This window comes from Mastacembelus armatus, chromosome 8 (assembly GCF_900324485.2).
Source record: "Mastacembelus armatus chromosome 8, fMasArm1.2, whole genome shotgun sequence".
Taxonomy (NCBI): Eukaryota; Metazoa; Chordata; class Actinopteri; order Synbranchiformes; family Mastacembelidae; genus Mastacembelus; species Mastacembelus armatus.
Window position 1 is genome coordinate 3,459,178 of NC_046640.1, and position 25,401 is coordinate 3,484,578.

Consider the following 25,401-nt stretch of genomic DNA (forward strand, 5'->3'; position numbering starts at 1 on the left):
GCACTAAGATTTAGGAGGACAAGTATAGAGACAAGTCCATTATTTGAGATTAAGAGAAGATCGTTGGTAACTTTCAACAGTGCTGTTTCTGTACTATGATGTGCTCTAAATCCTGATTGAAAATCTTCAAATAGTTCATTCCTGTGTAAGTGGTCTGATAGCTGCTTAGCAACAGCTTTTTCTAGATTTTAGAAATAAATGGTAGGTTGGATATTGGTCAGTAATGAGCCAGGACTCCAGGACTTTTTGAATAATGGTTTGATTACTGCAACTTAAAAGCCTGAGGTACATAGCCAGGTACTAGAGATAAATAGGCCAGGTTTAATAAAGATGAGTTGATTAATGGATGGACAGAGATGTTCACATCTCTCCAATTCAGAGATGTGAACATCTGGGTAAAAACATTTTTTGATAAGTTCAAAGAAAAGATGAACACATCCCTAATACATTAGTGATCAAGTCAAGCTGGGAATCTCCTAACAGACACTAAATATTAATGGTCAAATATTACCTACTAAGTGTAATGGAAAAAATATTGTCTTATTGTGTTAGCAGTAATTTGTATTGTACATTTGTCAAACTGGTGGAATTTATTTAGTGTATTTTAATACGTTTAGGAGCTACTTTTCTACTTTAGTATTTTTCTCTTTTTTTTTTTACATTTGTACAAATTTGTTTTACCAATGTTGTACACTTATCAAACAACTGTATTTGCAAGTTACTTTTTCAAATTAATATTTTATAAGTGAACCTTAATGATACATTCTTATAGCTATAACTATCCAGTTATACTACCAGTATGTGAATGCTGAAAATGATCTCACCGCCCACAACATTCAAATAGTTTTAAGGTTAATACAAAAGAAATCAAATTCCACTAAAGCAATAAAAAAAATAGCTTGAGAGTAGTCACTTTTGTTAAGACTGTTGACTCACTTTTATTTAATAGCAAGCAAACATGCATTTACATATGCTAAAAAAAAGAAGCACCACAGATTTATTTTCAGTCATTCTCCATGAGCCCAGTCCTGTGGAGCCAAACGAGACCCATATATTATATGGACTTGAAATGCACAGTCTAAATAAATACTTATAGTGACTACTGTAAGCTGTAATTTGCAAGCAAACCAGTATCACTTGTGTATGTCCATATTATCAATATTGAAAGTTAGGTGTTTTCAAGTGTTTTAGTTTAAAAAGTCATTTTATTTATTATCAATATTATGTGCAGATGATGATGAAACTGACGATGACGATGAAGATGATGACGACAAGGATGGTGCTTATCACAAGGGCTCTGTGTGCTCATATTGTGATTTCTGTGAGGTATGACATTAAATGAGAAAAATTAAATGTCAAGTATACAAGTATAGTCATGGGAATCAACTGTGCTAACACCTGATTTGTGTCATTGTATAGTGTGGTTTAACTAGCATTCTAGATCTGCCCACTCTGTAGTTTCCTTCCCAGTTCTATCTTCTGTAACGACCTGTTCTCTAGTTTTCTTTTAATCAAATGTGTCTTTTTCAGCACTGTGACAGCTGCGATAAATGTCCTTGTGAAGAGGGAGACAAGTCTGAACACTGTGATGACTGCAAGGTTTGAAAATACACAATACTCCAGGTCCAAAATTCTGTTTGCCCAATACTTTGCATTTTACAATGGTGGAAAATAAGGTTAGGTTATGGCTGTGTGTTTTCGTCTCCAGTGGATGCTTGTGTTATGTATGATTATTTTGATGAAACCTGAATTTTGTTGTGAATATTCATGAAGAGCTTTCCTCTTACACTATTCACAAAAAAATGGATACTGTATGCACAATTGGTCAAATTTTCAACCTGCCTAGTGCAAATGCAGTAAAATTTGCTTGTTGTGCAAAGTACTCTCAGGGTGAAAATTATTAGTCTGATCACTTGGTATATTTTTCTCTAGAAATTGGCTTCCATGCATTTAGCATATAAGCATATATGCAAATGTGTTTGCAAATGTGTTAAGTATTCTATGGGAGTTTAGTCTGACTTTGTGCCGGAAACAGGCTGGGAACAGACAAATCCTGGTCAGACAAATTGATTAAGCTCAGATGCTATGAAACTGTTTATCTTCCTGACTCTTTGTTTCTGCATTTATTACATCATACTTTCTTGTTCACAGATGTGCAGTTTCTGCCATGTGTGTCCTGTTTGCCACACTCTTTGCAAGCCCGGTAAGCAAATGCATAGCTGCCACAGCAACAGAAAATAAACTTTTGTGGCATGAGTGCCAGCACCAGTGCTTTTTTATGAGAAATGTTACACGTTGCTGTTTAATGATGGAGACTCCAGCTCACACTTAAATAATCTCTCTCTTCAGGAGGTTTTGTTGATGAAGTGACTGGATCAATCTACAAGTGAGTCATTTTACACTAAACCGATCTGTATTACAGCATAAATTGAAGTTGAGTGTTTAATGTATGTTTGTCTCTTTGTTCACAGGACTGTAACTGACGTCTTTGATGATGATGATGACAACTGAGCACAACCATTTGTTGCCACCATGTGGCCAAATTTATGTTTCACTTTCAGTTCTCATTGTCATTGTTACTTTTGCCTTTTTTTGAGATTATATGTTTACTCACCAATAACTGAATATAAATTGTTAACTGAATAACTTAGTCATATTTGAGATATGTTAAATAAAAAAGTAGGGATATTTTTACTGATTGCTTTATTTATTTTAAAAGATTGGATTGGATTTTCCCTTAAACCAACATGTTAATGAGGTCAGAACAAAGGTCGTTTTAGGCCATTTTGAGCAGTAAGTTACAGACTCCACTTACATGACATGGACATACTTGAGTCATGAAACTGATGACTTTCAACTTAAAACAGACATTGTCACCACTGACTTGAGACTTCATGTGCAGTTAGGCTTTTCAAAAAAAGAGTGCTAAAAGTCAACCCTTCAGTTTCCTGACAAACTGACAACTTAATGTCAAGATTTGAGGCTTTAAAATGCCAGTGGCAAAACACCTGCAAATTAAAGTGTTTATGGTTTTGCAGAAACAGATGGACAGTGTATTAGTTATTTAAATTTGTATGTCTGGACCCGAATGCCAACTAAGACTTGAGAGAACAGAGATGAGAAATAACAAATAGGTCAAATTTGTAAAGTACAAGAATATATCAGAGTATTTTACAGCAACATACATAGAAATATAGTGAAAGGTATAATCCAGAATTAAATAAAACTCTTATTATAAGAATGTTTAATTGATTTGACAGTATATTTACAGCACAAATATAATCAGTCAGTATTAGAAAGTGACTTGGGAGCACATAGAGAGACATTGCTATACAGCATAGTAATATGCTGCATTGCAATGATTTGTTATTGATTTGGCATGTGGAACAGGTCCTTTTGTTTAAATAACCCAAATTTAGTACAGGCTAAGGCATTTAGAAAATGCTATTAATGTCATTCTAGTCAACATGGGGAAAACTAGAAGTACTATATGGAAGGACATATAACAGCAAAATAAATAAAGGAATAACAAAATATAGCCACAAGCGGCAATGACGGGCCCGAGCACCTCCGGTGCCACAAGCCCTGACATGTCACCATTAAACATTGCACTCTCAATATGGGATGTCCATCAAATGTACAGAACTAATGAGACTGTGCCGAATTTCACAACCTTTAGATATAGGAAGCACTAATTGCTTGCTTGCCACACAGTGGCTTTATGTCAGTCTGCCATGTTGCACATGTATATCATCATAGTCATTCTCAGAAGTTTGGTGTTTGTCAAGGAATGCATTTTAAATTTATGACACATTTCCTGTTTATTTGGTGACGTATCGAAATTCATTCTTAACACCAATTTGTCATATTACAACATATCATAAATATATAGAATTTAACATCAGCAACATGCTGACATCATGTATACCAAAATTAATATAAATCAGATGTATGGTGTAAAAGGAGTATGTTAATATCCTAACTCCCAAATAACTAACTTCTTGTTTGGTGTGGCTATAGCAGTTTATACAAAAAAAGTTCATTGTTGGGAATTCTTAATACCTACTAAGTGTCTTCTTCTTTTCCTTTCGGCTGCTCCCTTCAGGGATCGCCACCGCGAATCATCTGCCTCCATTTAACTCTATCTTCTGTATCCTCCTCACCCACACCAACTATCCTCATGTTCTCCTTCACTACATCCAAGAACCTCCTCTTTGGTCTTCCTCTAGGCCTCCTTCCTGGCAGCTCTAACCTCAGCATCCTTTTACCAATGTATTCACTGTCCCTCCTCTGAACATGTCCAAACCATCTCAATCTGGCTTCCCTGGCTTTTTCTCCAAAACATCTAACATGAGCTGTCCCTCTGATGTCCTCATTCCTGATCCTATCCATCCTCTTCACTCCCAGAGAGAACCTCAACATCTTCAGCTCTGCTACCTCCAGCTCTGCCTCCTGTCTTTGTCTCAGTGCCACTGTCTCTAAACCAGACAACATTGCTGGTCTCACCACTGTCTTGTCCACCTTTCCTTTCATTCTTGCTGACACTCTTTTGTCACACATCACACCTGACACTTTCCTCCACCTGTTCCAACCTGCTTGCACACGTCTCTTCACTTCTTTTCCACACTCTCCGTTGCTCTGGACTGTTGACCCTAGGTACATAAAATCCTCCACCTTCTTCACCTCTACTCCCTTTAACCTCACCATTCTACTTGAGTCCCTCTCATTTACACACATGTACTCTGTTTTACTGCAGCTAACCTTCATTCCTCTCCTTTCCAGAGCAAACCTCTACCTCTCTAGATTTTCCTCCACCTGCTCCCTGATCTCACTACAGATGACAATGTCATCTGCAAACATCATGGTCCACGGAGATTCCTGTCTAACCTCATCTGTCAGCCTGTCCATCACCACAGCAAACAAGAAGGGGCTCAAAGCCAATCCTTGGTGCAGTCCCACCTCCACCTTGAACTCCTCTGTCACCCCTACAGCACACCTCACCACTGTCTTACAGCTCTCATACATGTCCTACACCACTCGAACATACTTCTCTGCCACTCCAGACTTCCTCATACAAAACCACAGCTCCTCTCTCGGCACCCTGTCATACACTTTTTCCAAATCTACAAAGACAATGCAGCTCCTTCTGACCTTCTCTGTACTTCTCCATCAGCATTCTCAAAGCAAATATTGCATCTGTGGTTCTCTTTCTTGGCATGAAACCATACTGCTGCTCACAAATGCTCACTTCTGACCTCAGCCTAGCCTCCACTACTCTTTCCCATAACTTCATTGTGTGACTCATCAGCTTTATTCCTCTGTAGTTTCCACAACTCTGCACGTCTCTCTTGTTCTTAAAGATGGGCACCAGTACACTTCTCCTCCATTCCTCAGGCATCCTCTCACTTTCCAAGATCTTGTTAAGTCGCCCAGCCAAAAACTCTACTGCCACCTCTCCTAAACACTTCCATACCTCCACAGGTATGGAAGGACCAACTGCCTTTCCACTCTTCATCCTCTTCAACGTCTTCCTCACTTCATCCTTACTGATCTTTGCCACTTCCTGCTACACAACAGTCACCTCTTCTACTCTGTGCTCTCTAACATTTTCCTCATCCATCAACTCTTCAAAGTATTCCTTCCATCTTTCCATCACACTTGTGGCACCTGTCACCACATTTCCATCCCTGTCCTTGATCACCCTAACCTGCTGCACATCCTTCCCATCTCTGTCTCTCTGCCTCACCAACCAGTACAAATCCACCTCTCCCTCCTTAGTGTCCAACCTATCATACAAATCCTCAAATGCCCTTTGTTTGGCCTTTGCCACCTCTACCTTCACTTTACGCTGCATCTCCCTGTACTCCTGTCGGTTCTCTTCTGTCCTCTCAGTATCCCACTTTTTCTTACCTAACCTTTTCTTCTTAACACACTCCTGAACTTCCTCATTCCACCACCAAGTCTCCTTATCTGCTTTCCTCTTTCCAGATGACACACCAAGTACCCTCCTACCTGTCTCCCTGATCACTTTAGCTGTAGCTGTCCAGTCATCTGGAAGAACCTCCTGACCTCCCAGAGCCTCTTTCAGCTCCTCCCTGAAAGCCACACAACACTCTTCCTTTTTCAACTCCCACCACTTGGTCCTCTGCTCTGCCCTTGTCCTCCTCATCTTCCTCACCACCAGAGTCATCCTACACACCACCATCCTATGCTGTCTGGCTACACTCTCCCCAGCCACTACTTTGCAGTCACTGATCTCTTTTAGGTTGGAACGTCTGCACAAGATGTAATCAACTTGTGTGCTCCTGCCTCCACTCTTATATGTCACCCTATGCTCCTCCCTTTTCTGGAAAAATGTGTTCACTACAGCCATTTCCATCCTTTTTGCGAAGTCTACCACCATCTGTCCCTCTGCATTCCTGTCCTGCATACCAAACTTACCCATCACTTCCTTGTCACCTCTGTTTCCCTCACCAACATGTCCATTGAAATCTGCCCCAATCACCACTCTCTCACCACTAGGGATACCCTGAATCACCTCATCCATCTCCCTCCAGAATTTCTCCTTCTCTTCTAACTCACATCCTACCTGTGGGGCATAACCACTGACAACATTCAACATCACACCTTCAACTTCCAGCTTCAGACTCATCACCCTATCTGACACTCTCTTCACCTCCAGAACATTCCTAGCAAAATCCTCCTTCAGGATAACTCCTACTCCTCCATTCCTCTTTCCATCCACACCATGATAAAACAGCTTGAACCCTGCTCCTAATCTATAGGCCTTGCTACCTTTCCACCTGGTCTCCTGAACACACAAGATATCCACCTTTCTTCTCTCCATCATATCAGCCAACTGTCTAGTTTTCCCTGACAAAGTCCCTACTGTAAGTCGTACACTCCTGCCCTTCCTTGGCTTAAATTCTACGTCGGATGCCCTTCCTGACACAACCCTCTGCATTTACCCGGACTTGGGACCGGCACATGAAGACACTGGATTGTGCCCCCTTGTGGTTGCATTTTAATATCTACTAAGTGTGTGTAGCTGAAAGAGTATTTCAACCACAAGCCCAACATGTCAAAATGAATAATGAAGGCAGGTTAAAAAGTCATTCTTTTTCATGGTGATGGCAATCTGTCAGTCTGACATTTTGCACATGTATATCATCATATTCATTATTCTCAAAATACTGAAACTTGATGCTTGTCAAGCAATGCATGGTAAATTTACGACACATTTCCTGTTTATTTGGTGAGATGTGTAAATTTATCATAGCACCATTTTGTCATACTAGAATATATCAAAGAAATCCTCACAATTTGACATCTGCAACATCTTCACTTCATGTATACCAAATTTGACACATCTATTATGTATGGTGTAGGAGCAGTATGTTAAATTCCATTGTGTGTAAAACAAAATCCCAAATACTTCACTTCCGATTGGGCGTGGTTATGGCAATGTATATGCAAAAAAAATTTCGTATTGGGTATTTCCATGCACCTACCAAGTTTGGTGTGTGTAGTGAAAACTACATGTCAACCACAAGACTCACTGACATAACGGTGTGCCATGGAGTCCCTGGGCGATACCCATGGCTTAGACTTTGTCTGTTACTGCTCACTGTAGTAACAGATGTAAATGCAGTAAATTTAATTTTCACCCATGGGAACCAAAAAGGGCTTCACACCTCTAGTGCTCAGTCCATAATAATCCTTACAGAAACAATGGGGCTTCACATCTCCGGTGCTCGGGCCCTAATGAAAGTTAATAAAACTTCACATGGATACATAGATTAACCACAATCATGAATGACTTTTGCTTTAAATCAAAACTTGAAAACTGAATTTTACATTTATTGAAATAATGTAAATTTTCGATTGTAATATCGGCAATGTGAAAAACTAATGAAAGAATAATTTAATAATGACCAAAGTTGATTACAATAGATACAATGAAAAAAAGATAAAATAAAATACATATGACCTTTTTCCCCAATGACAAATCAAAATAAGTATCATGAGAAGGCTATCATAACTGTTTTTCACAAACAAACAGAAGAATTCTCCATTAGATTTACTATGTGACTGTTAGTGCACTGCTCTGCTATTATGGTTTCATGTTGACATTATTTCTTCACGCTCTGAGGCTTGCCAGATAGTGTTATCAAAATAACCCATTAGACTATGTTAAGTAAGCTAACACAGCAATAAATTTTGGAATGTTTTCTAGGAAATAAAATAGACTGTGGGAACTTTATTGCATTTTCTCTTTTCAATATAGGCAGGCCTAAATTATGAATATACAGCAATTAAGGTTTTACTTACCTTGAGTATCTTTCAATCCAGACAGTAAGTCAGAAGAATAATAACCATAGGCTGTAGGCTAATACACAACTTAGTTCTATGTTAACTGAAGTCACATAAAGATAAACATTCACAACTTAACAGCACACAACAGAAAATACAGAAACTGTTTGTGGTACAGAACATGAAACCCTGAAACACAGGGATATTATTCAAAAACTGGAGACCAAAAGCAGTGTTGAAGTCATCAACAATAAATGTCTCAGGTTAGGATAACATGTTTACTCACAGCCTATGTTATTACACAATAATCTAACACAGTTATAACACAAAGAATACAGGAACTAAATGGTAGACTAATGAAATTTGAAGATCATAACAAATGACAATGAAATACTTTCATAAAGAAAACACTGAGGCATTCCCAGGCCAGCCGAGATTCATAGTCACTCTAACCTGTCCTGGGTCTTCCAAAGGGAGGCGCCAAGGAGGCATCTGGAACAGATACCCGAGCCACCTCAGCTGGCTCCTCTCGATGTGGAAGAGCAGCGGGTCTACTCAAAGCTCCTCCTGGGTGACTGGGGCTCCTCACCCTATCTCTAAGGGAGTGCCCGGCCACCCTGCGAAAGAAGCTTATTTTAGCCGCTTGTATCCAAGATCTTGTACTTTCAGTCATGACCCAAAGCTCATGACCATAGATGAGAGTAGGACCGTAGATTGAACAGTAAATTGAACAGTCGCCTTTCAGCTCAGCTTCTTCTTCACCACAACGGACTGGTACGTCGACCTCATTGCTGTGGTCAATGCACTGATCCGTCTGTGAATCTCACGTTCCATCCTTCCCTCAATCGTGAACAAGATCCCAATATACTTAAACTCCTCCACCTGAGGCAGGATCTCTCCCATGACCTGGAGAATCATGGCTTCAGATTTAGAGGTGCTGATTCTCATCCCAGCTGCTTCACACTTGGTTGCAAACCGCCCAGTGCATGCTGAAGGCCCTCACTCGATGAAGTCAACAGGACAACATCATCTGCAAAAAGCAGAGATGAAATCCTGTGGTCCCTGAACTGGACTCGTCTGACCTAAATAAATATTTGCCTCTGGCTGCACCTAGAAATTTTGTCCATAAAAATAATAAACAGAACCGGTGACAAAGGGCAGCCCGGAGTCCGACATGCATGTTGTACAGAGACTGCATAGCCCTTAGCAAAGGGCCCCAAACCCCATACTCCAGGAGCACATCCCACAGGATGTCATGACGGACGCAGTTAAAAGCTTTTTCCAAGTCTACAAAGCACATGTGAACTGGTGAACCATCATCCGGATTATCCTCTCTAGCACCATGGCATAGACCTTCCCAGGGAGGTTGAGGTGTGTGATCCTCTATATTTGGAACACACCGCCGGTCCCCCTTCTTAAAAAGAGGGACCACCACCCCAATCTGTCAATCCAGGGGCACTGTCCCCAATCACCACGCAATATGTGGAGCCATGTCACCCATGACAGCCCAACAACATCCAGAGACTTGAGATTCTCGCGGCAGATCTCATCCACTCCCGGTGCCTTGCCACCGAAGAGCTGCCAAACTACCTCAATGGCTTCAGCTTGGGTGGTGGGTGAATCAGCCTTTGACTCCTCAGCCTCTGCTTCCTCTATAGAAGACGCATCAGTGGGGTTGAGGAGATCCTCAAAGTATTCCTTCCACCGTTCGACAATGTCCCCAGTCGAGGTCAGCAGCTTTCACTGTATTTTTAACTTTAGCTTTGCTCCTTCACGGAGGTGGGAAGTAATGAAGTACAAATACTTCGTCACTGTACTTACGTAGATTATTTAGGTATCTGTACTTTACTTGAGTATTTATTTTTCTGATGACTTTTTCCTTTGACTCCCTACATTTAAACACAAATATCTGTGCATATGTGCCTCCCTTTAACATTTCATTTCCTCCAGTCTGTTTTCAGCTCACCACCTCACCTTGAATGTCACTACGTGCACCAAGTCTCCAGAACATGTGTATGGTAGCTGGAAACCTACCATACAGATGCGCACAATCTCACGCCAAGTTTGGTATTTAGAGATCACAGACATTGCATGGAAAATGCAGTTTGAAAGTGAGACCCCAGGTCTTCCATACATTTAGTCTGATATGCCCTGGTAGATTTTTCAGGTATCTGTACTTTACTTGAGTATTTATTTTTCTGATGACTTTTTCCTTTGACTCCCTACATTTAAACCCAAATATCTGTACTTTCTCCTCCTTACATTACCAAAACAGGCTCGTTACTCTTCAACCTCCACGGATGACGACACGACGTAAAAGACGTAACTAACTAGAGAGGGGAACAGAGTGAGTGTAGAGGTTATGATAGAGAGAAAACTTGCAGTGGGACATGGAGGAACAAAGGGATCCAGGGAGTATTGACGAGTCTGACGACGATGCAGCAGATTTGGAAAAGCAAGACGTTCCCCATCCATGGCCGCATTTAAAGAAGTGTTTGATGTTGTCAGCTCCAAGAATGATTCATGGTGAATGTGTTGTTTTGTTCCCTGTACAGCACTGTGGAGGTTGTTAATAAAAGAAGAGGAATTTCCTTTTTTGTGTCGAACCTCTTTAGTATTGTGGAGTTATTAAAAGATGTATTGTGTATCATTGATGGAAAAAACATTTTTACTTTTTGCTTTTTTACTTAAGTACATTTCAGACCCTGTACTTTTACTTGAGTAAAGGAGTTGAGTCAGTACTTTTCACACAAGTAGCTGTACTTCTACTTAAGTATAAAATGTGAGTACTTTTGCCACCTCTGTTTGAAATACAGTGGCACTGCCAGCTGCCACTCCTGGTGTCGCAGCACCTCTAGAAATATAGTGGCACCTCTGGGTGCCATTAGTCAGTGCTAGTGCATTGAAAAGAAAAAAATTGATGAGAAGCAGGAAGCAAGAGTTAATTACTCTGACCCCTGAATCAGGGGAAGATAAAAGACAGTTAGACAATTTAAGACCTATAACATTACTTAACACAAACTACAAAATTTTCTCTGATTCTATTGCAGCCAGACTGAAATGTGGAATTTATCTATTCATAATAAAATTAGGCTTGTACAGGACATATTATATTACAGTGATCTGATTGATGGAAATTTGTTTATTCTTTTCTTAGATTTCTATAAAGCATTTGATTCTATTGAACATGCCTTCATTTTGGAAACACTTAACCACTGGATTTTGGGGAAAATTTTGAAATGTAATTGGTATACTTTATAATGACATAAACAGTTTGGTACTTCTGGGTCAAGGCACATGTGCTAGAGTCAACATTAATAAGGATATTCGTTAAGGCTGGGGCAGCTCACCATTGTTCTTTATAATGGTTGCAGAGATGTAGTCTATTTTAATTAAAAATAGTGGCACTGCTGGGCTTGAGGTGATGAGGCAACAAATAATAACTAGAAAAATGCATTTCCTGTAGAAAATGTGTGTGAATGCTGAAAATTGCTGAAGTGCATTGCTGAAAACCGAAGGCTGAAATACAATACTGAATAATCCTGGAAGCTGTAATGTAAAACTGGGGCTATAGCTTTTTTAGCTAAAAAACTATTGAACATTGCTGAAAAGGGTGGAAAGATAATGATGTTCTGCCAAAGAAGGAAGTAGAAATAAATTGGCTTTCAATTACTAAAGAAAGAAGTATTAAACTAGTATAAAAGAAGACAGTGTAGTGAAGGAATTTTGTGGTAGGATTGAAGAGAAGGAAAGAAGAACTAAATGAATTAAATATGCATAAAAAATGTGTTAAAGAAAGAAAGGGAAGAATGAAACAGCAAAAAATTGAAATTGTAGAAAGACTGTATAGACAGAAAGAATGTATAGTTTACAAACTGATAAATATTGCTGAAAAATACAGTGTAAATGATACGTAACGAAACCAGGAATATTTGAAAGGTTTTCTTAGAGAAAGAAGAGAAGAAGGAAGGAAAGTCTGAAAAAAGGGAAGAATGAAGGTATGAAGCAGTATCAATAAAAGATAAACTGATGTGCAGTGGTAAAAAGGTTGAAAGAGAAAAATGTTCTGGAAAAGAGCAAATATTTGCATTACTTAGCTTCTATTTCGAAACCATGAAATAAAAAGGCCTTTATTTTGAAAAGGCAGCATGCTGCAGGAGACTCACCTTGAGATAAGATCTGAACTTTAATTTTGAATATTTGTTATGCTTTGGAACACTGCAGTAACTTCCTGAAAATAACTGTAGACTTTTATTGTGGAAGTCCAACCATGTCCTCCTGAAGAAGATACCATGCCTGACATTTAACCCTCTGAAGTCTAAGGGTGTTTTGGGGCCATGGACAAATTTTGACATGCCCTGACATTTGTGCTTTTTTCAGATTCTTTTAAACATATTAATGGCTAAAGTCTGATAACACTGTAATCAGCACAAACTGGGCTACAATAATATGGAGCAGCAGGTTTATACATGGTTTTTGAGAAAACGGTGTTTATGCATGGTTAGTGAAAAATTAAAATTTTTAAGTCACTGAAATAAGACCATAAAACACAAACATCATATCATATCTGAAATATTTTTACAGCAGTTTATTTTAGTGGATGTTTTTATCCCGAACATACTGAAAGGCTAGTGAATTTGCCCACAGTGTATTATTGACCTATGGAAAATTTCTAAATCATATTTCCAAAAACTATAAGTCCTATCAAAATAATTATTTCACTAACAGTGCCAGGAGGCTTCAACAAAGAGACTGATCCACTTTTTGTGAAGATATTCCAAAAAATGAAGAGAGCAGGTTAGACTGACAGGCAACAGCTGTCCGTGTGCAGCTGCTGGTCTCGTGGCTACACCTCCCACCACTCCAGCAGCACCTAAACAACAGCTGGTACGTCTTTATTAGTTGTGATGTGTCCTAATCTGTGCTGTGGTGTGACTTTTTATTTCTGTTGCATTCGTTGTTTTCAGACTGTGGAACTGCACACCACAGTGTCCTCTAGCATGCCAGCTACCACCACTACATCAGCATCTGCCCCTCTACCACCCTCCAAGTCACCGTGTATATTTCTACAGCTGCTGGTCTCCCAGGACCCCCGGCCATCACCCCATCAGTCCCTGAGCAATGTCAGGTAGGTCTCTTTGCCGCAGGTTGTACTGTGTCATGTGTGCTGTTTTTCTACAGTACATTCTACAGTAGGATTACTTTTCATTTTACTACTTGGTTCACCAGGCTGTGGATGAGCGTGGTGTAGAGTGGAAGATCTAGCAGAGTGACTAAGGACCTAAACTGACCTGACGCTCAGCAACCAGCAGGCCACCACCATTCTGTCCCTCTGGCAGAATCTTCTGCCATACAATAATCAGCATGTGGCATATGCTGCTTGGTATATTATTATTATTATTATTGACATGAGTGAATGTGTTGTGCTATATAGTTATAGTGACAGGCTATTGGATTACATTTTTAAAGCATCTTTCAAGTGCTCTAATCCTTTATATCTTAATTTACTTTTATTTAACACTGGCAATTTTTAAAAAACAAGTAAAATATTCAACTTATATATTAGTATACAATGACTAGAAAAACATTTAAAACATGTAAAGTGATTCTTACTAATGTTAGTTACATGTTAACACAATATGCAAGCATTCAGCCGCAAACTCTTAAGGTCTAAGATAGAATTCTGCTTTCACTTGCATGTTAGTCAGTCACCAGCAGGATGCAGAAACCAAGAATTACAAAATACTAACTAGAATGTGGATTTCCTGAGGAAAATGCATGTGATTGCTGAAAGCATGCTGTTATTGCTGCTTGCAATACATGTCGATCACTTCAGAAGTTGGAGATTGAATCTCATCTCAAAAATTTTAAAAGGTGATCTCAACTAAGATCAAACTCAGGTGTACAGCTCAACAGATGTACCCACATGATGGCGCTGCAGGGAAACAGAAAACCTACAAGCAGAATTCAAATTATGCAATAACACATGAATATAAAAAAAGGAGTCAAAAGCCATGACTAATACTATTTTGGATAAGGACAAAGACTGTCTAAACACAACACTGAAAGAAAAAAAACGTCACCTTCATTGAACTTGAAGCTGTGAACTGGGTCAGTCTGCTGTCAAAAGCTTGTCACAGTAAAAGCCAAGAATATTCAAAGCGATACATTAAACTTCTAGACCTGATAGTTCTAATGTACAAACACCACAAATTTGCTGTCTTTATTAGTGACAGCAAGATGGATGTCTGTGTCAATATTATTATTTTGCTAGGGAAATTTTACATTGTCAAATGCCAAATGTCACTAAACCCATCTTAACCCACTGTTGGAATGAGTTTAATATTCTTACAAAATCCAGAATTTAGAACAAAAAAGCAATTCAGCTTGTTTAATTTCTGACCAGATTAATGGTGCTGGTTTTATGTTTACTTGTCTTTCATGTTGCCCCATCTATTTATTTAAATTTTTACAATAGGATTATTTTTGTATTCTGAATTTGTTAAAATATATGATGCCTTATTTGGTTTGTAAATCTTAAGAATAACAACACAATAAAAAGCAATAGCAGCAACGCAGGGAGCTGATACAGACTCCGAAGCAGCAGGGGGCGACGTAAAGGCAAAGTGAAGGAAGAAGCGGCAGCAGCACCGGAAGTAACCTTCCGGTACCGTCAGGTTACAAAAACAACGTTGAGCTCCAACAATCAAGACTTGAAATTTCTTTGCGCCGCGTCCAATGGAGTTTGACAAGTTCTGCAGTTTGGACAGTTCCGATCCATTTTGGGTGAGTTTGTGTACACGATCTTTGTGTTATTTCCTTTATTTTTATAGACTTGTCCGACTGTTGTCACTCGTTATCGGCACACACACACACACACACACTTGACCTAACCAAAGCCCAGACCAACAACACAAACGTGCATAACGTTAATCTTTTCACTGAGTAACGAGTTTTCCCATACTGCTTTGTCTGCTCACGTGTCTCCCAGTGTGCCAGAAACACTTTAAGCGTCTGTCATGTAGAGAACATAATGTCTTGTTACTATGGGAGGGTTAGGGAAAGCCTTTCCTGTCACCTATTTAACAAAACCCGATGCCATAAGAGGAGACGCAGCAAACCCCACTGGGAAGCTGTAACTTCCCCTTGTGGTGACGCTGATTTGGGAATTTTGCTAATGTTTTTCAACTACTAATTATATTAGTGATTGGGACATAACAGGTAGTTAGCTTTTAAATAAGGAGTGCACAAGTATGGAAAAGTTTAAGTGTGTTGTGCAATTTTTTTTTCTCAGTGCTATTTTTATGTGGACATTTTGGCCAGTTCTCAAAATTTCAGAGGACTTTTAAAGTGACTTGGTTGTAGATACTGTACTAAGATTAGAATTTGGCATAGGTTAGGTATGGGTTGTGATCAGGGCCCGCGCAAACTCCAGCATTTATACTCTATAGGCCCCTGTTCTGTGACTAAGTTTAATACTTATATTAGTTGCATGCCAGAAATTTTAATGAAAACCACAGAAACATGCAGTTTGATGAAAGAGGTTTTCCAAATATCTGCTCTTCACCCTTCCTTAAAAATGGTTTAGTCTGATATGAGTTTTTTTTTTTTGCTGCCCGATTTATTTTCGTGGGAAAAGTACTGTCTACCGCTGTCAGCGGGTACTGTCATTTTTTTTTTTTTTTGTTACTGGGTGGCGGCCCACATCAATATATTTTCAGGGGGCCCCAAATCTTCTAGCTATGGCCCTGGTTGTGGTGGATGAGGTAGGAGCAGGGGAAGAGTTTCTGAGTCCTTAAATAGTTGTAAATTCTTTTTTTGAAAACCTGGTCTACCCCAGAACCCTGTGTTGTAATGCTCTTACTGTTTGTGAAGTTTACTTGAAAATCTGTGTCTGTGTGTTTGTGCATGTATGTGTTTGTGTCAACAGTCAACAATCTTTCAAATTGTAATTTTCATAAAAATAATATTGGAGCAATATGTATCAGGTTTTTGATCTGAATCAGCTGGTTGTGTTCAGCTGCAGTTTATGATTGCCATGGGTAATAGTAACAGATCTGATACAATTGGTTTTTATCAATTATAAGGCTGAAACCTCTCAAACTCCAGCAAAGGCTATAATTCCTGTTGCCTAACTGTTTATGCTGTGTGAGAGAAGAGACTAAATATGATGATGTAAAATATCTTTATAGTGCATTACTCATGCACTTTATTTTGTTGGCTTCATTATCTTATTTCATGCCCTTGCCTCTAACAGGATTGGAACCGTACATGGTCTGCTGCAAACCCCGACCTCACCCAGTGTTTCCAGAACACTGTCCTGGTGTGGCTGCCTTGCCTCTACCTCTGGATGTGTGCTCCCATATACCTCATCTATCTCCGCAGTCACAACCGTGGCTACATATGTATGAGTAACCTCAATAAAGCTAAAACTGTGAGTGATGCCACCGTTCACGTTTTATGTCACATTTCATTGTTTTATTTTATGTTAATTATGTTCTATTTTAACACAACATGCAGTCCCACTGTGGTGTACTGGTAGACATACCATGTCTGTTTTTTAGAATCTAATTTTGCAAAGTGAAAAAAGTACTTGTTCTAACCATAATACCTAAATAAATCAATCTACAACTAGTCAGAAAGCTGTGAGTTGTAATTCTCTTCACAGGCTATTGGCCTTTTGCTGTGGATGATCTGCTGGTCCAATGTTTTTTATTCTTTCTGGCAAAGACATCATGGCATTAGTGTCCCAGCGCCTGTCCATCTTGTCAGTCCAACCATATTGGGCCTCACTATGGTGAGAGATGTTTTTTTTATCAGTGGAGCTTATTTGCATAACTGCATTTGTTACAAGTAATATTTGTGTTATTTAGTATTACATATAAATGTGTGTGCTCCAGTTGCTGGCCACGCTGTTAATCCAGTACGAGCGATTGAAAGGCGTTCAGTCATCTGGAGTAATGCTCATCTTCTGGCTGCTGGCACTGCTGTGTGCCACTGTCACCTTCAGGTCCAAGATCCTCCAGGCCCTGGACCAGGTCAGTCTTGAACAAGCATTGCAGGGTAAATTTGACTTAAAGTTTCCTATATGCATCTGGACATTGATCTGATCTGATCTGATATGAAAAGTAGTTCTCAGTATCTTATATCAGAAATTCCCATTGGTTAAAAGCTTCATCTGTGTTTTTTTATTTTAGCCGGAGATGGTGTGTGTCTGGAGGTACACTACCTTCTATATCTACTATACGCTGCTTCTGGTTGCTTTCTGCTTGTCCTGTCTGACAGAGCAGCCACCCCTCTTCTCCCAGGCTCTAAAAGATTTGGTAAGACTGCCTCACACGAGGTCTGGAAAATTATACAGTTTCTTCTAAATGTTTACATGCTGATTATTGTTTGGAGTAGCAGTAACGGTGAACAAGAACGCCACAATAGAACAGTCCTCTAATTGAATCCCCATTTGGATTTTGTATTAAGCCAAGTCTAATTAACGCTTGCATCCTTCCTCAGACAAAACTAAGAAAAACTGAATTTCTGAGTTTCATTTCAAAACATGAAGGATCTTAGGCAAGTTCCATACTTGCTCTAGTCAGTGATTGCATCCTGATTGTACGTAGGCCAGTTTTCTGCCCCAGCCCAATAGTTACAACTAGCATCATGACCTGTTTTTCCGTAAACTAAATGAGCCTCCTGTTATTTAATTCCTGTCCAGAGCCATGTCCTACACATGCTATACATCCACATAACCAGAAGAAAATCTGCTAAAAGCTCAACTAATCCAATTTTAGAAAAACAAAGCACAATTCAAACGACAAGCTGTTAAATGGGCACATATCCAAAGCAAGCTAAAGGTGCAAGACCTAAAAAAATGTTGTGAACAATTTCATAAACTTCATATTTTAAATTAAATATATTTTTTTTATTATTATTTTTTTATAATGTCATAAAATGTCATGCTAATGTAACATGTCCTATTTCCCGACCAGCCAAAGAATTGCAGAAATAAATGTTGCATTATGAAGGGATGATTATGAATTTTGTCTTACCTTTGCTACCTTGATTTCTGATCATAAATTGTTTTTATATAAACGGAGCTTTAACAAATGGCCCAGGGTTTAAGAGGTTAATTCTCATCTCATTCTGTATTGGTTATCCCATCCAAACTAGGCTTTAAGTCACATAAAGTCAGGTCTGGTAGGTCATTTCTTGGGAAAGAACAAAGTATGTTGACATATGTACTGTCTCTGTCATTTTGTCACAGTGATTACTTCTGTCCTAGTCAATAATCATGTGATCTTAAATTGACATTTAACTGATATATCATTTCTGTGAACCTTCTAGATGCTCTCAGAAGCAAAAAGAAAAAATCTGTTTGGTCTTACTGTAACATTTTCTTTATCAGAACCCCTGCCCTGAGCCTGGAGCCTCTTTCCTCTCTAGAATAACCTTCTGGTGGGTCACAAGGTGAGCAGACATCTTAGTGATGTAGATATTTGTGCGCCTGTTATAAAATACACATGCAGTATGTATGTGAATCACACATGTAAACATGATTTAGTATACAATTCCCTGTTGTGATAGTGCCCCCCCCACTGCAGTATAGCAAGGAATACCTGTCCAGGGACACACAGGGAAGGAATTCTGACCTCAAAATACAGTAACTGCAGAAGAGCTCCTAGGCCTGTGAAACCTCATATTAACCTCAAACCTTTACAGCAAGCAAAACCTATTTCATTGTACATAGGGATCCAAGCATGGTTTCAACACAGACTTGACAAAAATGTGAACCTGTTCTTTAAGTCAATGTATTTTTTATATATTGTATTTCTCTAGAATTTGATAATCATTCAGCCTAAGTTGAATAGTTGCAGTAAACAGGATCATTTAATTAAAAAAGGCAGCAAACATGTAATTCTTTCTAGAAACTCTGTTAGGATCACATGTTTTGGAGGAGTTGAGGCTTACAGATCTCTTTAGTAATTTTGGTAGTAATTCTCCAAAATATAATGTATCAGGTTTGGATCTTTTTTTTTTCTTTGATGAAAGTACCATTCAAGTTTCTATTTAATTCAATTAACTGCTTATTTTCAGTGGGTATGGAAAGTATTCAGACCCCTTTTAAATTTTTCACTCTTTGTGTCATTGCAGCCATTTGCCAAAATCAAAAAAGTTCATTTTATTTCTCATTAATGTACACTCAGCACCCCATCTTGACAGAAAAAAACAGAAATGTAGAAATTTTTGCAAATTTATTAAAAAAGAAAAACTGAAATATCACATGGTCATAAGTATTCAGACCCTTTGCAGTGACACTCATATTTAACTCACATGCTGTCCATTTCTTCTGATCCTCCTTGAGATGGTTCTGCTCCTTCATTGGAGCCCAGCTGTGTTTAATTAAACTGATTGGACTTGATTCTGTTTTTTTCTGTCAAGATGGGGTGCTGAGTGTACATTAATGAGAAATAAAATGAACTTTTTTGATTTTGGCAAATGGCTGCAATGACACAAAGAGTGAAAAATTTAAAGGGGTCTGAATACTTTCCGTAACCACTGTAAATCACAATCACTAAATTACAATAAAATCATCATCACTTTACATAGAAACCCAACAAATACCTTATGAGCAAGCACTTGGTGACTTTGCAGAGGAAAAACTCTTAACGTCTCTCCTTTAACAGGAGAAACCTCCAGCAGAATCAGGCTCAGTTTAGGCGGCCATCTGCCTCAACCGGTTGGGGTGAGCAGATAGACGAGAGAAAAGAACAGCAACAATAAACAACAAATAGACACTGCAGGTTGGTGGGGCCAGTAACTGCACATCAGCAATATACAGCTCCAGGACAAGGAACACCTGCAGAAGGTACAGAGAGAGACAGAGAGAGAACAGAGAGAGAGAGAGAACAGAGAGAGAACAGAGAGAGAACAGAGAGAGAACAGAGAGAGAACAGAGAGAGAACAGAGAGAGAACAGAGAGAGAACAGAGAGAGAACAGAGAGAGAACAGAGAGAGAACAGACTACAGGAGAGTATAGGCCCAACATTAGTTGTACAAAGGAACTTAACATACACTGGAACAGTGCTGTATATGTTGTTTAATTCCCAGGATTCATCTATGAATACGTAGAGTTCAGCTGGAAGTGAGGGCTGACTTGTGAATCAAATATGCATCTTTCTGAGAAATTGACTAAACTAAGGGAGGTGTGTGTTATACCTACATCATGTGACTGAGCACCATGCCATATATGGATTTATGTCATCTTTAGATGTTCTTTTCCTTTGTCCAGTCATTTGATCCTGTTTGACTTCTTATTTAGGATGATGATAATGGGCTACAAGCACCCCCTGGAGGAAAAGGACCTTTGGTCTCTGAACCCTGAGGACTGCTCACAGGCAGTGGTACCACAAATAGTGCATCACTGGAAGACAGAGTGCCAGAAGGTCAAAAGGTCAGGAGCTCAGTACAGCATGGAATATATATATACAGACACATAATTAATTGCCTGTGGTGTCATTTTTTAAGGATGGTGATTGGACATTCTGTAGTATTACCTACATTCCACAAACCCCCGCTGTACTCCCAACCTCGAATTTTTGGAAATTCCTAAGATGACAGGAACAAAGCAGCTTTGGTTGGCATCTAAAGAGGAACTGGGACAGTTTTGATTGGGAACAGAGTTGCCTCAATTGGCAAGAGCAGAGCAGGATAGTCGGGAGCTGTCTTTGAACCTGCTCAAAAACCTCTCCTGACCTCTAGAGAGCGCCAGTAGAGTGGGAATGGGTCAGGAAGCATGGAAGTTAAACAGGAATGGGACGGAAGTTAAGCATAATTGAGAGCATGAACAGCACGGCATCAGGTCTCAAGTGAGTCAGGATGCAAAATCTCCCGATGGCCCCGTTCAACACCTGGCTCACTTATGCTCACTGACCTACCCTCTCATTAACACTGGCAGTACCGACGCCATTTAATTCCCATTCTAGTCACACTCTGCCCTGCCCAATCAGATTTATTTAGTTCAACTGCCGGTTAAACCCCACTCAACTGCTAAATAACTCACACTGTCTGCGTTGTATAAAACAGGCAGCCGACCACTGCCGCTCATTCCTATTTTGACTGTTGACCAAACTGCATCTCCAAGTTCCCATCAACCAAGCGCTTCTGTTATCACAAGATGCTGCCCCATGCAAAATCCATGAGAGGCATTGGCAAGCATAAGTGAGAGGTAGTGCAGGCACCTGCATCACTAGTTTCAGGTGTTGGCGAGCATGCAGATGTTCCATATGCTGACGATGTCAATGAACAACCCTTATAAGGGCCAGAGCAATAGCTGGTTAAGAACGTGATAGCATTCTGCTGTTGGAGAAAGACTTGTTCCAAAAGCACAATATTTAGCAGCACACCTTGAGCTCTATCCATGGTCCACCTGTTATGTCAACTTAATATGTCAACATCAATAGGCAAGACAGGTTCAAAAGCACTTCTTTTTGTTACCAGACGGTGACGCAATGCTGAACTGCGATTTTACACGTGGATGTGTTTATTGTCATCCTAATCAATAACCTGTGCAGTCTCAAGGAGGAGGAATCTGTTCGTAACTCTGTTCAGGAATTCTCTTCAGCCATTCTGTTCTGGGTGTGTCTGTCTGTGTACTTTCTTTTTGTCTCTTGCCGCACTGGGCGGGGAATCCATCTGGTTAGTCCATCACCGTGCTTGACACAATGTGATTGGTTAGCAGTCTTACTGGTCTGTGTGAAACGAGAATAACCTATTCTTTAAATTTTTTAAGAATGTTCCTATCTTAGAAAACAATCATTTCTTTTCCCACCCAGCAAAGTTCAAACACATGACAAACTTAGTAACTAACCAGAGTCAATAGTTCAGCAACATCATGAATGGAAATCAAAACTTCACATAGATATATGTATTAACTACAAGCATGAGTAACAGATAACCAATAGCACAACTTTTATATTACACTGTAGTCTGACAGCAGTGTTAATTTTGACAGCAGATTTTAATTTAGTTTTAGTCATAGTCTTTTGACTAAAATGCAATTTTAGTTTTAGTCATCTGCTTTGTTTCAGTTTTAGTCTAGTTTTAGTTGACTGAACAGCATAAGATTTTAGATCTAAATCTACTGTATATTTAGTCGACTAAAATCTATTGGGTTTAATTTAAGTGTAATTTAGTTAAACTATTGTAAAATACAAAATATTCTAAATTAAAATTAAATGAAAAACAAGTTTCATTAAATATATATGGAATATGGCCTTTCCATAAAAGACCAACCTGCATATGACATTCTTCATTCTTTAAAGCAAAATCCCAACTCCAAAATATTTAGGAGAACTGTATTTAGCAGAAATGCCAGTGCATCATCAAACGTGAAACTGACCCATATATCTTCTCTTTGTTTTCTCCAGGCTGTTTCCATTTCATTGTACTGTATTTTAAGTTAGCAGGGGCCAGTAGTCTGTACTGCTCAGTCAAACAGGGACAGTGAAAGAGAGAAACCCAGTGTAGGCTATGATGATGTTGTGTACTCGCGCATCCCGCATCACTAGGTGGATCAGTTACTTTTCAAATGTGCGTGTGCGTCTAAGAAGATTAATTCTGATTGGATCTTTTCCAAAAAAGTCCCTCACTCACATTTTCGTCTCGTTTTTATTAGTGAACGAAAATGTCAGTATATTTTTATTTAGTTTTCGTCGTCATCACTTACAGTCAGGTCCATAAATATTGGGACATCGACACAATTCTAACATTTTTGGCTGTATACACCACCACAATGGATTTCAAATGAAACGAACAAGATGTGCTTTAACTGCACTGTCAGCTTTTATTTGAGGGTATTTACATCCAAATCAGGTGAACGGTGTAGGAATTACAACAGTTTGCATATGTGCCTCCCACTTGTTAAGGGATCAAAAGTAATGGGACAATTGGCTTCTCAGCTGTTCCATGGCTAGGTGTGTGTTATTCCCTCATTATCCCAGATAAAAGGTCCAGAGTTCATTTCAAATGTTCTATTTGCATTTGGAATCTGTTGCTGTCAACTGTCAAGATGAGATCCAAAGAGCTGTCACTATCAGTGAAGTAAGCCATCATTAGGCTGAAAAAACAAAACAAACCCATCAGAGAGATAGCAAAAACATTAGGCGTGGCCAAAACAACTGTTTGGAACATTCTTAAAAAGAAGGAACGCACCGGTGAGCTCAGCAACACCAAAAGACCCGGAAGACCACTGTGGTGGATGACCGAAGAATTCTTTCCCTGGAGAAGAAAACACCCTTCACAACAGTTGGCCAGATCAAGAACACTCTCCAGGAGGTAGGTGTATGTGTGTCAAAGTCAACAATCAAGAGAAGACTTCACCAGAGTGAATACAGAGGGTTCACCACAAGATGTAAACCATTGGTGAGCCTCAAAAACAGGAAGGCCAGATTAGAGTTGGCCAAACGACATCTAAAAAAACCTTCACAGTTCTGGAACAACCTATCCTATGGACAGATGAGACCAAGATCAACTTGTACCAGAGTGATGGGAAGAGAAGAGTATGGAGAAGGAAAGGAACTGCTCATGATCCTAAGCATACCACCTTATCAGTGAAGCATGGTGGTGGTAGTGTCATGGCGTGGGCATGTATGGCTGCCAATGGAACTGGTTCTCTTGTATTTATTGATGATGTGACTGCTGACAAAAGCAGCACGATGAATTCTAAAGTGTTTCGGGCAATATTATCTGCTCATATTGAGCCAAATGCTTCATTGGACGGCACTTCACAGTGCAGATGGACAATGACCCAAAGCATACTGCAAAAGCAACCAAAGAGTTTTTGAAGGGAAAGAAGTGGACTGTTATGCAATGGCCAAGTCAATCACCTGACCTGAATCCGATTGAGCATACATTTCACTTGCTGAAGACAAAACTGAAGGGAAAATGCCCCAAGAACAAGCAGGAACTGAAGATGGTTGCAGTAGAGGCCTGGCAGAGCATCACCAGGGATGAAACCCAGCGTCTGGTGATGTCTATGCGTTCCAGACTTCAGGCTGTAATTGACTGCAAAGGATTTGCAACCAAGTATTAAAAAGTGAAAGTTTGATTTAGGATTCTTATTCTGTCCCATTACTTTTGGTCCCTTAACAAGTGGGAGGCACATATGCAAACTGTTGTAATTCCTACACCGTTCACCTGATTTGGATGTAAATACCCTCAAATAAAAGCTGACAGTCTACAGTTAAAGCACATCTTGTTCGTTTCATTTGAAATCCATTGTGGTGGTGTATACAGCCAAAAATGTTAGAATTATATCGATGTCCCAATATTTATGGACCTGACTGTATACACACACTGAGGGAGAGAGACAAAGGAGCAGAGCAGACAGGTGAAACTAATCAACACTGATGAACATAAAGCTACCTGGGAATAGAACAGGTGACACTTGACACATAAAGCCAAAATAAGTCTCGATCATGTACCATAACAATTAGTGGGGTATTTGTTGTTATCAGACATGCATCGTTTTTATGAAACCACATGATCAATTAGATGAACGTGTGTGTGTGTGTGTGTGTGTGTGTGTGTGTGTTATATACACACACATATATCAGGTGTTAATACACACAATCGCTCCTTTAACATTTCATTTCCTCCAGTCTGTTTTCAGCTCACCACCTCACCTTGAGTGTCACTAAGTGCACTAAGTCTCCAGAACTGGAAACCTACCATACAGATGCGCACAATCTCACGCCAAGTTTGGTATTTAGAGATCACAGACATTGCATGGAAAATGCAGTTTGAAAGTGAGACCCCAGGTCTCCCATACATTTAGTCTGATATGCCCTGGTAGATTTTTCAGGTATCTGTACTTTACTTGAGTATTTATTTTTCTGATGACTTTTTCCCTTTACTCCCTACATTTAAACCCAAATATCTGTACTTTCTCCTCCTTACATTACCAAAACAGGCTCGTTACTTTTCAACCTCCACGGTTGACGACACGATGTAAAAGACGTAACTAACTAGAGAGGGGAACAGAGTGAGTGTACAGGTTATGATAGAGAGAAAACTTGCAGTGGGACATGGAGGAAC

The 25,401-nt window shown here is 39.4% G+C and overlaps 2 protein-coding genes and 1 long non-coding RNA gene across 6 annotated transcripts in view; all 3 read left to right on the forward strand.

The window, feature by feature from the left end:
* The window catches only part of LOC113141432 (acidic repeat-containing protein), a 5,484-nt gene extending 2,790 nt beyond the window's left edge, over window positions 1-2,694 (forward strand). Inside the window, exons 2-6 of the mRNA XM_026325840.2 lie at window positions 1,232-1,326; window positions 1,531-1,599; window positions 2,152-2,203; window positions 2,350-2,386; window positions 2,472-2,694. Of these exons, the coding sequence (XP_026181625.1) occupies window positions 1,232-1,326; window positions 1,531-1,599; window positions 2,152-2,203; window positions 2,350-2,386; window positions 2,472-2,511 (293 nt within the window). The 3' untranslated portion in view covers window positions 2,512-2,694. The remainder of the gene's footprint in view (window positions 1-1,231; window positions 1,327-1,530; window positions 1,600-2,151; window positions 2,204-2,349; window positions 2,387-2,471) is intronic.
* Window positions 2,695-6,900: 4,206 nt separating this feature from the next.
* Window positions 6,901-10,919, forward strand: LOC113140906 (uncharacterized). The gene is made up of 2 exons (XR_003296699.2): window positions 6,901-10,480; window positions 10,589-10,919. It is a non-coding gene; the product is annotated as an uncharacterized LOC113140906 (long non-coding RNA).
* Window positions 10,920-15,051: 4,132 nt separating this feature from the next.
* The window catches only part of abcc1 (ATP binding cassette subfamily C member 1 (ABCC1 blood group)), a 44,173-nt gene continuing 33,823 nt past the window's right edge, over window positions 15,052-25,401 (forward strand). For 2 of the 4 annotated variants that reach the window (XR_003296692.1, XM_026324968.1), the window contains exons 1-7: window positions 15,052-15,099; window positions 16,571-16,747; window positions 16,982-17,110; window positions 17,214-17,351; window positions 17,511-17,636; window positions 18,713-18,774; window positions 20,627-20,758. Coding sequence is in view for 1 of the 4 variants with exons in the window: in XM_026324968.1 (XP_026180753.1) it covers window positions 15,052-15,099; window positions 16,571-16,747; window positions 16,982-17,110; window positions 17,214-17,351; window positions 17,511-17,636; window positions 18,713-18,774; window positions 20,627-20,758 (812 nt within the window). In the remaining 3 variants the exon portion in view is untranslated. Of the gene's footprint in view, window positions 15,100-16,570; window positions 16,748-16,981; window positions 17,111-17,213; window positions 17,377-17,510; window positions 17,637-18,712; window positions 18,775-20,399; window positions 20,511-20,626; window positions 20,759-25,401 lie in introns of those variants that run through there. The other 2 variants (XR_003296693.1, XR_003296694.1) reach the window with 2 other exon arrangements.